At 32.5% G+C, this 17,382-nt stretch overlaps 5 protein-coding genes across 9 annotated transcripts; 3 read left to right on the top strand and 2 right to left on the bottom strand.

The window, feature by feature from the left end:
- The first annotated feature begins 308 nt into the window (after positions 1–308).
- Arl8 (ADP-ribosylation factor-like protein 8) lies at positions 309–3,221 on the top strand. Its single transcript, XM_003700409.3, has 3 exons — positions 309–761; positions 1,435–1,751; positions 1,845–3,221. The coding sequence occupies exons 1-3, from the start codon at positions 639–641 to the stop codon at positions 1,963–1,965; spliced, it is 561 nt and encodes a 186-aa protein (XP_003700457.1). The 5' UTR covers positions 309–638; the 3' UTR covers positions 1,966–3,221.
- On the top strand, positions 3,081–3,723 carry LOC100879732 (protein FAM32A). The gene is made up of 3 exons (XM_003700410.3): positions 3,081–3,220; positions 3,377–3,509; positions 3,586–3,723. The coding sequence occupies exons 1-3, from the start codon at positions 3,135–3,137 to the stop codon at positions 3,706–3,708; spliced, it is 342 nt and encodes a 113-aa protein (XP_003700458.1). The 5' UTR covers positions 3,081–3,134; the 3' UTR covers positions 3,709–3,723.
- On the bottom strand, positions 3,377–7,119 carry udt (protein undicht). The gene is made up of 9 exons (XM_003700477.3): positions 6,948–7,119; positions 6,387–6,635; positions 6,140–6,297; positions 5,924–6,071; positions 5,412–5,838; positions 5,182–5,336; positions 4,869–5,108; positions 4,568–4,800; positions 3,377–4,452 (listed from the first exon to the last, which is right to left on the bottom strand). Exons 1-9 carry the CDS (start codon positions 6,997–6,999, stop codon positions 4,273–4,275), a joined length of 1,842 nt encoding a protein of 613 aa, XP_003700525.2. The 5' UTR covers positions 7,000–7,119; the 3' UTR covers positions 3,377–4,272.
- Positions 7,120–7,396: 277 nt separating this feature from the next.
- Positions 7,397–9,702, top strand: LOC100878363 (nuclear RNA export factor 2). Of its 2 annotated transcripts, XM_012298955.2 has the most exons (2): positions 7,397–8,004; positions 8,102–9,702. In XM_012298955.2, exon 2 carries the CDS (start codon positions 8,140–8,142, stop codon positions 9,574–9,576), a length of 1,437 nt encoding a protein of 478 aa, XP_012154345.1. In that variant the 5' UTR covers positions 7,397–8,004; positions 8,102–8,139; the 3' UTR covers positions 9,577–9,702. The 2 variants fall into 2 exon arrangements, with proteins under 2 accessions (XP_012154345.1, XP_003700526.1); XM_003700478.3 differs by having other exon boundaries at positions 7,398–9,702.
- An 86-nt stretch (positions 9,703–9,788) lies between these two features.
- IntS1 (integrator complex subunit 1) lies at positions 9,789–17,350 on the bottom strand. Of its 4 annotated transcripts, none has more exons than XM_076529904.1 (14): positions 17,145–17,346; positions 16,799–16,981; positions 16,180–16,661; positions 14,822–16,111; positions 14,583–14,758; positions 14,351–14,503; positions 13,607–14,284; positions 11,751–13,538; positions 11,367–11,681; positions 10,831–11,293; positions 10,640–10,764; positions 10,415–10,578; positions 10,046–10,318; positions 9,789–9,972 (listed from the first exon to the last, which is right to left on the bottom strand). In XM_076529904.1, exons 2-14 carry the CDS (start codon positions 16,962–16,964, stop codon positions 9,857–9,859), a joined length of 6,189 nt encoding a protein of 2,062 aa, XP_076386019.1. In that variant the 5' UTR covers positions 16,965–16,981; positions 17,145–17,346; the 3' UTR covers positions 9,789–9,856. The 4 variants fall into 4 exon arrangements, with proteins under 4 accessions (XP_076386019.1, XP_003700459.2, XP_076386027.1 ...); XM_003700411.3 differs by having other exon boundaries at positions 10,388–10,578; positions 17,145–17,345; XM_076529912.1 differs by lacking the exons at positions 9,789–9,972; positions 10,046–10,318 and having other exon boundaries at positions 10,426–10,568; positions 17,145–17,293.
- Positions 17,351–17,382: the final 32 nt, after the last annotated feature.

Genomic DNA, 17,382 nt, shown 5'->3' with positions numbered 1-17,382 from the left:
CTAGATTTCAAATTTTTAAATCTTAACATTTTCCAAAGCCCTTGAATACGAGGGGTTGACACTATTAAGTTAGTGGACCTGACCCAGCCCAACAAAAATTTCAGTTACACCCACACAAAACCATACAATACCGAATAAAATTCCAGTTACTTAAAAGACTTTGTAGTATAAAAAAACCTGTAACAATGTGGTATACACGATGTTAAAATGCTGTCAGAAGCATGGAGAGAGGTCGCCTATGTTTCCTACTCACGAAATTATTAATTAACCGAGATACTGAAACGTGACCGACATCAGGTTGAGAACCACTGTAACGTCTTCTGCTGCGCGTCAATGCCCGAACTGTCAAGATCGTTCGACCACTGTCTGCCACCACCTACGATAAGCTTGTTTAGCAGCTGAGATATTTCTTTTTCATGAGATAAATTTGTGTATAACATCTTGTGACGCATCGTAAATAGCAGTGCCGCGCGATTAGTCAGCGCCAACCACTGACTAGCGCGGTACATACTTTCGGAGCTGACGGACTGACGTCGTACTCGAGTGCAAATGATTACATGTCAAATCCAGTGAGCGGTGTACTTTGAGTATATTTTTTTCTGCCGGTTAAAGCAAGAGTTCCTCCGAACGATTGCAAAATGTTGGCCCTTATTAATCGGATCTTGGATTGGTTTAAATCCCTCTTCTGGAAAGAAGAAATGGAACTCACTCTTGTCGGCTTGCAGTACAGTGGAAAAACCACCTTTGTAAACGTTATAGCGGTACGACAAATTCTTTTTGAAATATAATTTTCTGATCAATATTTTTATCCTCATTTTTGTTAATAAAATAAATTTTCAATGTAAATTCTATTCGTTCGTGAATTCTTCGATTTCAACAAAGCTCCAAAATGTTCATAGTTTTGGTTAGATTCTATACTTCGTTCGAAATAATTTTGTCATTGGTTCAAACTCGCATCCGCCCTTGCGTGAAAATTTAACTTGCACATCTTTGTGTATTAATTTTTTAATTGGAAACAATGATGATTCTTGTTACCATATTCCTTTTGTTACATAGATAAATGTAGATATTAAATAATTCCAATAAATATATAAACATCTGCTTTCCTTCAGTTCAGGGGTATCAAAAATTTAGCCCCTGAAGCACGAGTATTATCTCTTGGGGCTATGTCATATGAGATATTTAAGGCAATATCTTTGTTAAGCGAAACATACAAGGGCGCAAAAGAAAGCGTGTCATCATACGCTTTCCCATTTCACATTTTCTCTGTTCTCCTGATACAATTTAGCAAAATTATGCATGAATACTTTTTTAGGATGTCTTTACAAATGTATTAACTAGTCTTTGATATTGTTCTTATAATTTGAACAGCTCCATCTGAATAATAATTGTATTATCTTGAAACATTTTTATAAAATATTTTTCTTCTTTTAGTCGGGACAGTTTAGTGAAGATATGATTCCTACTGTTGGATTTAACATGCGTAAAATTACAAAAGGTAATGTCACTATAAAGGTGTGGGATATTGGAGGCCAACCAAGGTTTAGATCCATGTGGGAAAGATATTGCAGAGGAGTGAATGCAATAGTATATATGGTAGATGCAGCTGATGCTGAAAAAATAGAAGCAAGTCGCAATGAGTTACACAATTTGTTAGATAAACCACAACTCTCTGGTATACCGGTACTGGTTCTCGGTAACAAAAGGGATTTACCTCATGCTTTGGATGAGAATGGACTTATAGAAAGAATGTATGTATAGTTGTTCCACAATGAAACAATAATTATAAGTAAACTTTGTGTAAAATTGCAACTACATATAAACATAATACCTTTTTATTTCAGGAATTTATCAGCCATTCAAGACCGTGAGATCTGTTGCTATAGCATTTCATGCAAAGAAAAAGACAATATTGATATAACATTGCAGTGGCTTATAGCACATTCTAGAAGTGGTGTTCGCTAATACGCATAACAAGTTTTACATTCTCGTACATTCTTATCAAAAAGCCCAAGACATTGATAGCAGAATGGGGATCAAATGTGCAAGGGAGTGTTCAGCAATGATTTTATTCTGGATTGATTGATCGATTAATTAATTATTGTAGAAAATTTTTTTAAATCTAAGCTTTAGCTGTTCTCTGTTCAAATGTATAAAACTCATAGAAAATTTAACGAAAAACAAAAAAATTGTATTTAAGCCAAATATGCTCATGCAAATGATAATGAGACACGTACATCCTTCAAGCACCTTAGAAATAAGTAACAATTTTTTATATTGTGTTTTTAGATGATCTGTTAAGTAACAGTACCAGTTGTTCTATCTTAAAACCATCGAAGAAATGAAATAGCATTTAAAGATTAATGTAGAGACGATGGTAGCTAGTACGAATACAAACGCAAAATATCAATTATCATATAGAATACACGTTTTCAGAATTGTTTCATTAAGGTTAATACGTCACAGCATAGAGATTACAAATAATTGATTGCTATATGTACACAAATATGATGCTAAGTAAACTTGTATAATTAATGGAGAATTATTAACAACATTATACCAATTTATTATGATCCTTAAAATATGACAGTTGTGTTATGTATATACTTCATATATATGTATATATATGAAGAAGAATAAAATGATGTAATCCATTTTTTAAATGAAATGGCTTACCTTTAAACAAACTTTAGTATCATTAAAAAATATGAATAATAAAATATTTTATGTTTTCAAAAAAAACAATGTTTAGCAACAAATTTTAAATATAGAGATTTCATTGGTTTATACATATGACGTCATTAGGTAATCGATTATACGGTGTCGAGAATCGATTTGTTAGAGTGCGTTTAAACTAGCTGAGCAAATACAATCATTTGTCCAGATTAATTAGACGCAATTAAATCTGACTCGATTTAATTGGATACCATTGATAACACGATTCAATTTAGTACAATTCAATTCCATGCAATTTAATTTGGCGCGACTCAAATTAAAATGATTTAATTCGATGCATGCGCAGAACGTATAAAAACTCGTATGATGCATATGATTTCACGTTGAACGGAGTATAGCTTCAAGTGACGTTTTGCGTGTCAGAGAATAATAACAAAATAATTATATAAACAGTTAACATGCCGTCGGCAAACGACGATGACCCTTATGCACATGCAGCTAAGGGGCCCTTAAAGTTAAAAAGTGATCAAGGTGTAATTAAAAAGTACGTGAATATTAAATTTCATTTTCTTTGTAGGTTAAGTTTGATTTTGTTGAGATTGACAGATTTCTAATAACTTCTAAAGTTATTAATTATGCGCATAATAATCTTAATATACTAAGAATTTCAATTAATGTCGTTATGTTTTCTAAAAACTAGGAAGAAAAACAAAGAAGGCAAAAAGAAAAAGTTGGTGGAAGTAACAAAAGTTTTGGAAGAAGAAAAATCTAAGTCTGTGGAAGTTAAACGAACAAAAGCGGAAATAGCTTTTCAGAAGATGCAGGAAAAAATGGTAATTAGTTAGTTTTTAAATTTTTACTTTAAAATAAATCATTTTATTACATGCATTTGTATGTGATTGTTTGCAGCAAACTGAAAGAATAAAACAAAAGGCCTCAATGACACATAAACAACGGGTAGAAGAATTCAATAGACATCTGGATAGTTTAACAGAACACTTTGACATACCTAAAGTTAGCTGGACAAAATAAATGTTTTGCACATTTGTTTCATTTTATCCTTTATTTATACATATATAGTATAAACATAAACAGTATAATATTAAAGTTAAGTTTCAATCTTACATAGAATTGTACTTTATTACAAAAGTTTGTAAAAAAAGAATACTAAACTTCAGATCTTTATATATAATATAGTAATCTTAAAATATGTCTGATTATAATACTTCTATGCTTTTGACTTTTATGAACACTTAAAATCCATTTAAAAGCAAGGCACTTGTTTCTGACAAATACTACATTGTAACATATATAAATAATATATATTACTATGTTACAATATATAAATGTAAATGTAGGTTTCATATATAATGATTATTATAATAAATTGTATATACATAAAAATGTGTGGATTCGATTTTAATATTAGAAGTATAAAATGGCAATAGCTAAAATAAAAATACTAACACTCCTAAATGCAATAAAATGGACGGATTTGATATTAAGATTAGAAGTATAAAATGTCATTAGCTAAAATCGAAATATTAATATCTCTAAATGTAACAATCTGCCATAATATAAAAAGACATTAATATACTATGTAACAATGGAACGTATAAATACTATGTTCATTATTAACAATAAGGACGGACATGAGAATTCTTTTGTACCTCCATTTCCATAGTGAAATACTTGGATATAATTTTCAGTTTCTATCCAAGGATTAGTTCCATCATCAAAATGCATTGGACATCGATCACGTTCTCTTTCATACTCCTAAATTGTGAAACGTGAGTTAATAGTAATTTTAAAAGCAGTCTAACTATGTAACATTGGAATCAAAATCCTGCGTATATTACATCAAAATAAATATAGAAATATTTTATATTACCTGTAACTCTAATGCAACCGCTGCACCTTCGGTAAAATTGCTACTTGTAACATCTTGTTTAAGATCACAAAATGGTCCAATAGCTTCAGACATAAGGACTTTATTTAAGTCTGCTCTTTGATACACCCAACAACGATATTTGCTGAAAGGATCTAGCTCATCATACGTTATTAAATATGATTTTAGATTTTCTTTCCAGTATCCAATACATTTCATTTTGTAATCCGGTAAACCTGTGAATTGAAAATCAAACATGAAATACACAATTTTCTGCATGTTTCATCAGTACATTTAAACTTACTGTAAATGTCTACAGGTCTGCCTAAATGATCTACTGACAAACAATAAGTTTCGTCAATAGCTATCTCCTTTTGATCAGTATCACATACAGAGAAATCTGAAATATTTTGCTTGCAATAGATATTCGGGCGAGGAGATAAAGTAACACCTCCTAAGATTCTAGTTTCAAATAAAACGTCTCCTTTTTGATGGAACATATATTTTCCAGCCACGGGACAACGGACTGGTACTGGATTCCGGGCTAAAAATACGATAAATATTTGTAAGAAGAGATCAAATAAATATATTTGTAAAATATATATTTCATACTGAACCTAAAAATAAATCGTATTTCCAAGCTTCCTTGTTAGGAAACTGTACCCAAGAGCAAACTGTATGAAAGTTATCTTTAATAACTGCAAGACCTCGTCGATATCTAATAATATTGTGATGTCGTCGTACAAAATCAAAACAAACATAATCCTTTTGACTGAAAATAAAAAGTCAATTATTTAATAAAATACAATTAAACATATTTTCTATTAATCATATTAAATGTTCGTACCATCCATCAACGGTCAATCTCGCCATCATAACTCGTGTATCTCTCGTTTCGCGGCAAACGTAAATTGTACGCCTGTAACGACCTTCATCCGGAAATGAAGTTTCAATTATATGTGTTTCATTAATAAAAATGTCGGCCTCAATGTTAGCAGTGTTTATCCACTCTCCGCTCATATCCTCTGGTAATCTACATCCTGGCTCTACAACTTCTGCTTTAACAGGTGTTATTCTTAATCTTTCTGGACTTTTTTCAACAGTCTTTAATGTGTTACATTCGGCAGTAATAGAGACTCCAATATAAAGATCATCATCACGATTCTTTAAAAAACACCGATATTTTTCATCTTTTCGAGATTCTTTTGTATTTGCAACTGCAAAGAAGTGATTTTTGTCTACGAACCAGTCACCCAAACAATTATATTCCACCACTGAAATATGTAGAATATGATTATAATTAGCAATATTGTATAATATTTTGAAGCAACGAATTTACGAAAATAATAGAAATATTACCTCCATTAAAAGTGTCTTTCATACCAGGACATTGCTTGTATGTTATATTAAATTTTTGATTAGTTATTAAAAATTGTGTTCCTGCAGTTTGACATGATCGAATTTGAGCATCAGGATGATTACATTCTCCTGTGAACCTAAATCGATTCTGTAATGACAAAAATTTAATTTCAATCAGTTCATCAGTATTTCATTTTATTATTATTAAATACTTGCCTGATATGCAAATTGCCAAACACCTTCAAGAGATGATCTACAATTTACAGGGACATAATTTTCTGAAAATAATGTTATTAACTGTTGATCAGGTCGCAATCCTTTGCATACATTCTCCACAGTTGGTTCAACGCCATTAGGCAAATTCACACAGCTTACTAAAATGCAATAAACAATTATAATATGCTATAAATCAATTAAATTTTTTAATAAAAGTTGTTACTGTAAATTTTTTTAAAATGATTACCTTCAAGTTTTTCTAGTACATTAACTGTTCTGACAATTAATTTAACGCAATGATAACATTTATCATTCTGAAATACAAATGTATAATTAACGTGGTATTCTTCTAACATGTTCACACAAAAGCCACGATCAGTCATTGTTGCAGCATTTATTTCTGTTAAAGTATTCTTGCCATTTTCCCATGAAAACCATGATCCTCTTATGGTTAGAGGAATTTGACAAGAACTAGAATCTTGAAGAGATTGCGTGACTGAAAAATGTACATAACAATAGCATTACCGATATAAAATTCCATATTGTATTAAAATAATGAAACCAATTTGTTAATTAGGTACAAATTCTTAAGATATAATGACTTATGATGAATCATGTACGTGCAAGACAATACTTATATAAATTTTTCACCGTAACATATTCATAAATATATAACTATGTAATAAACATTAATTGTATTTATTCATTATAAATATTTATAGTGAATAGAATTTCCATTGTTTAATTAAATTTAAATTGTAATAATATGTACATGCACTAACAATTGTTTTGATTTTATGAATCTTACCTTGCCACATAAAACATGCAACAAATAAAAATGAGCGCAGTTTTTCTGTCATTTTGTCATTAAATTAAAAATAAGGAATGTAAATAAGTGGAAAGTTTATTTTGATTAGATCTAGTTATTTAGTTACAGAGCGTGTAAAAAAAGGTTTACAACGCCCTTTCCACTTATGAATCAAAACAATGCTGCCATCTAAAAATTTGTAACTTGATGTAAATACTGCCGTTCTGTGAGAGATCAGGTTTGACGAACAGTCGATTTTCGTTCACTTTGCGCACATTGATTCTCATTGGTTCGTAAAAAGAATAATGCACGTATGCATACGTGTATACCTAGTGATATTTTATTTTGTACGCTTTTTACGTCTTAGATCAACCGCGTTTTTGTACTACTCGTATATTTTGTCTACCATATATATGATTTATAAAATAGAAAAAAGACTCCATGAATTTAGTTGAGTTGCGCGAAATCATTCTTATTTTTGGACAAATCGACTGTGTAACTTTTTGAACGTATTATATGAATGCACATTAACCTTTTTATTGGACCTCCCAATAATAAACATTGAGTGCATACCAGTTATAATAAAATAGTCAAGAATTTCATTGTATAAATGGATCTAAATGATTTAGGAAAACTAAACTATGATAACGGAGGATTATTTTTAATAATCAAACACTTTATTAAAACTTCGAGTGTGATTGAAGTTTCACATTTTTTGTATTCTACAATGTTAAGTATTTAATAAAGCATATTTAATGCAAATTGCAAATTGTTGGAAAAGTGATGTTTTTCCTTACAGTTAATGACTTTGAATGGAACCTTTCATTCAATTTAACTATGCACCATATATCTAAATAAATGTATAAAAATTGTTCATTTCATAACTTCATAATTGTTTTATTTACAATTACATTTTATGAATGAAGTGATTATATAATTGGAAGTTAGTTATTGTTTGCTATAGTGAAACTTTACAATTTATAAAGTATTATTGTACATATCATCGAGAATAATGGCAAATACAGAATCAATTGAAAATATGCCAGCTGTGGAACCAGTAAGATTGAGTCATATTAAACCATCTTTTAGTACTCAAGAATCATCTATTGCATCACGTCAAGATTTGTGGCACAAATTTATTCTTTTTGGTGTAGGACAATACAAAGCAAAAGAAGTATTACGAGTTGTCATCATGGCCTGTGAACCTGAAATTATACTACCTGTTATGTACAAAGAAGAAGAACCGAACAAGAGTACTTTTTTAGCAAAGTGTAACTCCAATGCTATTGAAAATCTTGTGAAGCAAAGCTTATGTATAGCTTTGCCAAATGGACAAGAGTTACGGATAGATATTGTATTAGGATACTTAACTTCTCAAGATCTACAGTTAAATCCAAATAGAACAATAACACAAGCATTATATTATAGATACGAGCCAACAAAAAAGGTATTGAATCTTGATGATTTTGAAAATGAGAAATCATTGGGATCTATATTTTGTCCCATATCTCTGCCTAAAATACTGCACTTTGTTCTACGGTGTACCAAAATGGGAATTTTAAGTAATAATCGTGATTCGAAATTACCTGTTCGAGAACTGAGTTTAAGATACAATAAAATCACAGCCATTCTTCTTTTTGAGAAATTTTTTAATTATCACTTAACAAAATTAGATTTACGACACAATCAAATTGCAGATGTGGAATATTTGCGATATTTTAGTGAATTTAAAATAAGTGAACTCTGGCTGGATGGAAATCCACTGTGTACAAAGTACAACAAGTGTCAAGATTATGTACAAGCAGTAAAAAATGTTTTTCCTCATTTGCAAAAATTGGATGGAATTGTAATAGGCATGGAACAAAAGTTTGTTCCCAATATTCAGAGCAATTTTCTAAGAGATGGTACAAAAACTTGTCTTATCAAACAATTTGTGAAGCATTATTTCACTTTATTTGATCAAGATGATAGACAAGTAATGAATGGCTTATATGATAGAGATGCTCTGTACTCTATGACACTAGGACCAGTATCAAATTATGTTCATAAACAGTTAACTAAAACGTTTGTTACAAATAGAAATCTACTGAAATTTGTTGATTATGCCAAATGTCAAGACTTTTTATTGCGTGGTCCAGAGAAAATTATATCTGCATTCAGAAGTCAGCCACCCACTATACATCACTTTAAGTCATTTCAAGTAGATTTATTACATGAAGGAGAAATTCATCTTGCAATTGCTGTGCAAGGATATTTTTCATTCAGAGAAGTTTCGTGTCCACCAATGTTTTTCAACAGAACTTTTATTATTATGAAAAAAGAAGACAATGAATATTGTATTACTAATGATCAGTGTTATCTTGATGGAACACCTGCTAATAATAATTCATCAAGTGCACACAACACCGAAATAAAATTTGAAGCAAAAAGTGCACCAAAATTTATTCCGACTGTCTTTAGTGTTTCTGAAAAAGATCAACTACTTACGTTTTTACACGAATTAACTACAATGAACATGAAATATTGTCACCAATATCTGGAAGATGCTAATTGGGATATAAGGACTGCTATTACAACATTCATGAGCATGTATACAGTTAACAACGTTCCACCAGCAGCTTTTTTATGACTTAGATGTACTTTAGTCTATTATATATACTTGTAATACTATTTATAAAACAATAAGAACATTTTGTAACCTTGGGTACAAATTTATGCAAATAATATTAAATTACTGTGATTCTGTTGACACAAATATTGTTTGTAATTTATTGTTATAACATCAGTTCATTCCAAATACTGATGACCTATTACCTCAAGAAAATAAAGTAAGCGTTATAATGAGATTTTTATAAAAAAATTGTTTATTTTATTTTATACAAAATAAAAAATTACAATTTTTTATATTACTAACAACCCTGTTGTGTATTCAACAGAGCAATGGTCTTATTTATATACGGTATAGTATTCACATTTGAATTTACTCCTAATTCAAATACCTTCTGCATCAATGGTAGAGCATGTTCTGAAATAAATTAAATGTATTTACTAGTATCAATAAATTTATCATTAAATACGATAATAAAATAAAATTTTACCTTGCATACATAATACGATTTCTGGCAATTTCTCTAAAGCTGACATTAGGATATCGGCTCTAGAGCTGTCCAAACACCTTTGAAATGCAGACAGTATATTTGTATTTGATTCGGGACGATGTTTCAATGCTCTTGCTAATAACGTATGAGCAAGAGATCTTATATTACTTTGCGGCGATACAAGTAACTCCGCTATATTGTCTGTTACAGATTCCAAAACTGAAGGCTTACGGGACGATAAATGTTCAATTTCTTGAAGAGCACAAAATACATCTGAAACAGATACACGTTTATTAGATTATAATATTTTTAATGAACTTAAAACGTTTCTTAGAAGTATACCTTCGCCTTGCAATTTAGATAGTGTACTTAATAACGACGTCCAATGTTGCGGAATAGTAGGTTCCAAAGGAGGAGGAGTAGGAGGAATAGTAATTAAAACCTCTTCTACATCTTCTCCTTCTCTTAGCACTGGAATGCCCGACACAAGTGTTCTAAGTGAAACTAAATTTGGATAGTGTACCTGTAATTCACTACATGTAAGTGTAAGCTAATATCTGAAGTTTATTAAAAGAGAACAAAGCTGTCACTTACTGCAGAACCTGAGCGTGTTTCTGCAAATATTTCAGTGCTCTTTGTGGATCATAAGAAATATATCCCTGCAGTAGTGTAATGAATCGATTTAATAATGGTATCAGATCTTTTACTGGCCCATAATTCTAAAAATAAAAAAAAGTTTTGAGTTTTATAAAACTTAATAACATAGTAAACATTTTATAACATACTTGAAAGCACTGAAAGTAATTCTCTAATGTGTCCTCCAAAGCAGTTCGATGTTCTTCATTAAATAAATGTGGCTGTAACAGTTCTAACAGTCCCATTATTTGTACAAAGAGGTTTAAATGGTGGCCTGATCTGAACTGACTAAAATCCAGATAGCATCTTCCCATTAATGATGACGCTAACATGGGAAGCTGTCTTAGTACTAAAATAGGATGAACAGCAGCCATCTTTCTGGCACATAACTCAAAATCTTGGGATTTCGAATTCCAGGACTTCTGCCGTGGTGTAGCAGCTAAAGCTGTTAACAGTGAATGACTCATACAATCTAACACGGAGCCAGTCCATTCTGTGATCTTTGCTTCTCCAACAAACTTCTTAATTTGGAAAGTATCCAAGTAACATATCACTTTTGGTATCTTCATGTACATATGTAATAAAAATTGATGTGCCATATCGGAATCTACGCTAAAAATTAAACACACAATTTTATATACAAAAACATTTATCAAAGAAAAAAATAACATTGAAATATACATACTCCGAATCATTCATCATACGTTCAGCTAAATATTTTACAACGCTGGATACCATGTGATTATTCGTGGAAACACAGTGTAACAATAAATCGAGACGAGAATCCATTCGTGCAAGTGCAGCATTTCTATTCTGACAGTTGCATATAATAACAGCTTCTGCAACTAAATATGCTACCAATGTCAACAATTGTTTCTCATGTAAAAGTAAAATATTTTCTGGAACATAATGTTTTGGTGTAAACTTGTCTCTACCCTGCCAAAGTTTTGGATTGCAAGTTAGCGCCCATAAAAAATCTAACACGGCTGTTGGATCGTACCTGTGAAGAAGAATGTGTTACTTAAAAGAGTGCTGTACATTACTAAAATCTGAATTATTTTTCACTTACCCATCATCACATTTATCTAATAAATGACCAATACATTTGTACAAAGTTGCCCAACTCGCTCTGTGTGTTAATAACGTCAACAAATAAGGCCTAAACGAGTGTGAACTAACAATGTTGTTATCAACTTTCAATTGTATCTTTGTTTTTCCAAATAGAAGTTTCATTTGTAGCGTAGGACATATACCAATTAATTCTGGTTCCACAGATGCCAACCAATCTATCAATAAACCTGTTCGTGGTTTTAAAATACCTTCGTTGCTGTCGTTCACTAACAATCTTGCCATTGCTTCAACAAGGATATCAGTTTTCTGTTGCTTTAAACAAATATCCAATAATTTACGTCCAACAGCTTCTAAATTTACAGGATCCGTGCTTTCCAAAATAGAGCCAGGATCTCGATTTTGCATCAGCATTGTTAGCTCCATGCTTTTTGGCGTTTTGGTTAATTGAACATTTGCAAAGTCCCTTAAAATAGATAAAACCGGTGCTTTCACGTCCCCTATCAGTTGTATCAAATTCAAACACATGTTCCGTGTCAATTCGACCACTTGTTTCGAAGTGGATGATTTTTTTAAAGGCAACAATATTATCCTCATTAAGGTACAGGAATATTGTGGCATGTGAACAAGAGAAGCTAAGAACTGTTTAACTTGCATCGAACTCAGTACACTACAAATGTGTTGTATCGCTAAGACAACAGCTCCGCTTTCCTTGGCAGATTTTTGCAAGTCTTTCGCTAATGTTTTGTGCAATCGACGATACGCGTCTACCTTCTGATTCATCGGTATATTCTCAATAAATAATCTGTTGATCAAGTGCGGGACATCTGTTTTAACGGAGCACTGTATGACGGACTGCTTCTGAACCATAGCACTGGGAGGTAATGGTTCTTGCAACTGTCCAATCGTTACCGCGTTCTCGTCAGGTAACTGTGGTTCTAATAATTGCAAAACTTGTACAAAAACTAATCCGCCCGTAGCTCCTCTCCTATGCTGAACTTCAACTAATTGTGCCATGTAAGTCTTATCAAGCACCGCTTCGCCAACTGAGCTTGGGTCAATTTGCACACCAGCATCTAAAGTATGAAGCAATTTAGTCATCGAAGGTACAGGAATACCGAAACTTTGAATAAAAAGAACCAACTGTTGTGGTTCCAAGTCCTTGAGAGCTGCATCTATTAAACGTGGCACATTGCTTCTGATCATTCTCAGTTTCAACCAGTCTGGTATGAGCAAAGCTTCTTCGCTGGTATCGACAAGAAAAGCTTTTGGCGGTTCTGTATTTAAAGGAAACCACGTTTCCAGTAAAACTTCAAACAGCTCGTCGTCATCAGAATTGTAAGTCAAAAGAATTATCATGGCGTGAACAACTAGAATATGCATAGTGCATTCTTCTCCTGTGCTCCATTGCACTAATATTTGATCTTGACTTTCAGACCACGTGTACTCCTCTGCTCTTGGGGACCGAGCTTTCTCCAAATAGTTGCAAATGATTACCATGAAGGCATGCAGAGTTTGTTTAGCTTGGGGATTGTCAATTTCAGGCTGGGGCAGAATGGCTGCTATTATTGTACTCCGTTCGACCACCAATTGAGATATTTCGTTGGCTAAATCAGTTAGGTCGGGAAGATCGTCGTCTGTAGTATGCGCTGCGAGGTAGGATATGTAAGCGTGCACGAGATCGGGATTATTTTCAACTTGACAGGCTCCACGAAGCGCGGTAGAAACTAAAGAACGCACCGATAAGAAGTGAGGAATCGATGGCAATTTGCGAAGAAGCCAAACTTCCCTGGAACGAATTTGCATTAATTGGTTTCAAATAATATCACTGAACAGTGTAACTATTTATCAAATTACCTTTCATTTTCTCCGTCAATATCCATAGGCTCTTCTTCGGTAGGTATAGATCCAAGAACCATTTTTAGGCCTGTAATCGCTTGAAGACGACTACCAGTTTGTTGGCTACTCAATCTTCTTAAGAAATATTCTAAAACTTCGTAAGCATGTTGCCGATCTTGTTCCGGATCGGTTAACAACATTTGAAGATGAGCCAATAACTGTTGTTGTCTTGGTTGTTTTTCCACAGTTTGAGCGCTGGTAGATAACAAGAATTCGCAGAGGCATTGTACAGGTAATTGACTGAGAGATCCTTCGCTGTTTTGCACGAGATCCGCTAACCAAGGCATGCTCTGCGAGGAACTTTGTTGTTGCCTTTGTATTATGTCTAACAAGAAATCTGGTTTGCGAGATCTGCAAAGTAAGTGTCCCAGCCTGTGGGACACGTTCAAAGATTGTATTTGTTCCAATACCGCTGGAGGTGGCTTCCTGGCAATACCAGTTGGTTCCATAGTCATTAGTTGTGATAATAGTAAACTATTTTGTTCGGATATTTGTATCCTCGTTGATGCAGCGGCTAGATGTGATTCATATTCCAGTATCTCCTGTTTTTCAATAGCTTCAACTTGCAATTCCTTTGAACGTTCTTGTTCTATGATTTCGGGTAATGCCATCGTTGGTGGAGGGTACGAGAAGTGACTGTAGAGCATTTTTGCATTAATATACGTCTTTACAAATGACTTTTAAAAATAATGTAAAACGTACTTTGTGATACACATTTCCATAAGTGTTCGTAGAATGGGATATTGTTTCCATGCAACAGCACCAATAGTAGATGGATTGTGGGCAGCTAATATTAATAACATTATCCATCCTTTCCAATACAAATTAGATATTGCTAAAGTCGGTGGTACATAACTACACAGGAAAAAGTAAATCATCAATAACGTAAAAATACTAAAGTCGACTTTAAAATATTACAAATAATTTTAAATACTTTGATGGTATGTTTATAGTTACTGGAGGTTGATAAATACAAAGATTGAAAATCAGTTCAATTATATTTAATTTATCTGCCTGTAAGGTTGGAAAACTTTCTGTTGAATTAGCTGCTGCTCGTCGTATTAATTGATCTACTAAATCTAAGGTTTCTGAATGAGTAATACCATTTTCCTAAAATATTATAGTAGTTAATGTCAGAATTAAAACAGTGAATTTAGTATAGTGATTGTATACCTTAGAAAATCCAAGAAGTAACAGTCTTAATAGTGTATTCTGTAACAGTGGGACATCAGAAATTAGACGCAGATAAAATACTCTGTCAGACTCAGGAGGCCAGTTATCCAATTTATAGTACTGTTCTGGAGATTCGAGCAATAAAATTTTGTGTAAAGCGTGAAGCAGTTCATTTTTTCCAATAGAATACATCTGTGGTGCTGAATTTTGCAACCACAATACAGCTTCAAATTGTATTGTTGCCACCATGTTCTGAAATTGATGTAACAGAGCTATGTCTTTCTTGTCGCCTCTTTGTGCTAGAGCTGCGGCTTCTTTAACTTGTGGACTAATAGCTAGTAACATACATAAACATAACAAATCAGCGATCGAAATGAAAACACGCTCTTTAAATTCAAAGTTAAGCAATTGTTGTGCTATATCTTGTCTTTCAGCCATTAATGTACGTGCAAAGGTAAGTAAATTAATGTCGTGCCGACAAACACGCACAATTTCTCTGAGCAAAGCACGCAAAGGTCTCAAATAATCTTCGCGATTCATCAGCAAGTCTTGAAATATTTCTGCGAGTAATTTAGCCGCTTGTTCGGGTAACGTTTGAAACATTACACCCAGCATTGGCATGTTATTTGGGTTTCGTGCGTTTGATAATTCATTATAAATCGTATGCTTCAAGATGGTAGATAAATTCTCTGGGTGTAAACCGATTAATTCTTTCACACCATTTAGATATAAATTAATTACAGCTTTGGTCTTTAATCTCATTTTGACTAATTGACTAATAACTTCAACGTCCCTTTGTGTATGAGATGTACAATTATAACAAATGTAACTCAGCAGTTCTTGAGCAGGTCTCATCAGTTTTGGATTATGTAACCACATCTCCAATCTTGGCACGGCAATATTTCTGATTTCTACAAAACCGCAAGCAGAGGAAAGTAATTTTAAAAAGTTCTTAGTAATTGACTCTGGTTGCCGCCTATTCAACTGCTCTTTCACAGCTTCAAGAACAATTAATTCTATGTTTTCTATACAATGACCATATCTAGGAGTCACAGGAAATTCTATTTTTTCTTTTTCTCCGGAAAACTGTACAGACGAAGATCCAGTATCCTCGTCGTCAATCGTTGATGGACTGTGACAATCACGTGGTGTTAAAACAGATAGTTCTGGTTGTAAAATGCTTTTTGGTGGATGCTGTGTATTAAATCCAGTTAAAATATTGTCAACAAAACCTTTGCATTCTTCGTGATCAACCCATACTCTTTCACCTAAAGCATCCTCAATGTACAGCTATAAAATAAGAGAAATAAATAAAAATCAATTTTGAAGTTATAGAATAAGCATAACTGAAGAACAACCTTTACAAAAATTTCTGGCCAATTTCTTTTATCACAAAATCCTTTCATTAACAAATTAGCTGCGAGTACAGGGACCAATGGGTTTCCTTTAGCTTTATAATTATGTGCTTGATCTCGCTTTAATAATGATGACAGCGCATGTAATATACAGTCATTTGAAAAAATAGAGGGACGAATTTTTGCTAAATACAATAATCCCATATAAACCAATGTATCAGGTTTCCATTTTTGATTCTTAAGAGTTTTAATGGCACCACAAATAATGCCAATGACTTTATCGCCTTCATCGTTATCATTAGCTTCCAGAACCATTGGAACAAAGTCTGCTGGATCACTATCTATGGCTACTAATTCCCAAGCTTCTGCACTTGAGAATGGTGGTCGTTGATGAGTAACATGTGTTGCAAGTTTAGATTTCTTTTGTGGAATATACTGAAAGCTTTGAAGCGATCCCGATGGTGCTTCCTTTTTCCGATCATTACCTACATAAATTTTTTATAAAGAAAGTTATACAAAATAATTTTAATAAAAGATTTTGTTCAAATTTCTTCAAATTTTATAGAATCTTGTGCGTAACTTTTCCATAGACCTAATACTGAAATAAGAATAACTTATTTACCAGAAGTCGAAGAACTACTACTTGGCTTAGAATGAATAACCCCTGGTCTTTTAACATCAGAACTCTCACTACGCGAACTTTTGGATCCAAGTGCAAATAAATCAGAGGGATGCTGAGCAATTTTACTTTTTGCACCTCTGCCAATTCCTGCCTTGCTGCGATCCATTATAATACTTGTGCTTTCTAGATGTACAATAAACAAATTTAATAACTACAGTATTCCCATTCTGTGGCGCAAAATACAAATATAAAATAGTAACTTAAATGTTAGAATTATATATTTTGTTCAGTATTTCAGAATGTCATTAAATATTAAATTAGAAAATGTTTTTAATTTGGAGCTAACCTATTCAACATTTATAACGTAGATTTCCAAAAAACGTTTTCTTGGAAAGTATATCTAATATTGTATATGATTAACAACATTAGATCTATAAATTAATCTTTTATAATAAAAAATGTACATGTAACAGTATTTCTCGATGTCAACAAATTTATGCTTTACAAACAGAAAGTTATCGTAGCAGACACCGCTATCGATTCTGCTATTTCAAGATTCGATAGAATCGAATGATCACACAAAA

Source organism: Megachile rotundata, chromosome 1 (genome assembly GCF_050947335.1).
Source record: "Megachile rotundata isolate GNS110a chromosome 1, iyMegRotu1, whole genome shotgun sequence".
Lineage (NCBI taxonomy): Eukaryota > Metazoa > Arthropoda > Insecta > Hymenoptera > Megachilidae > Megachile > Megachile rotundata.
This window is presented reverse-complemented; position numbering and strand designations above follow the sequence as displayed.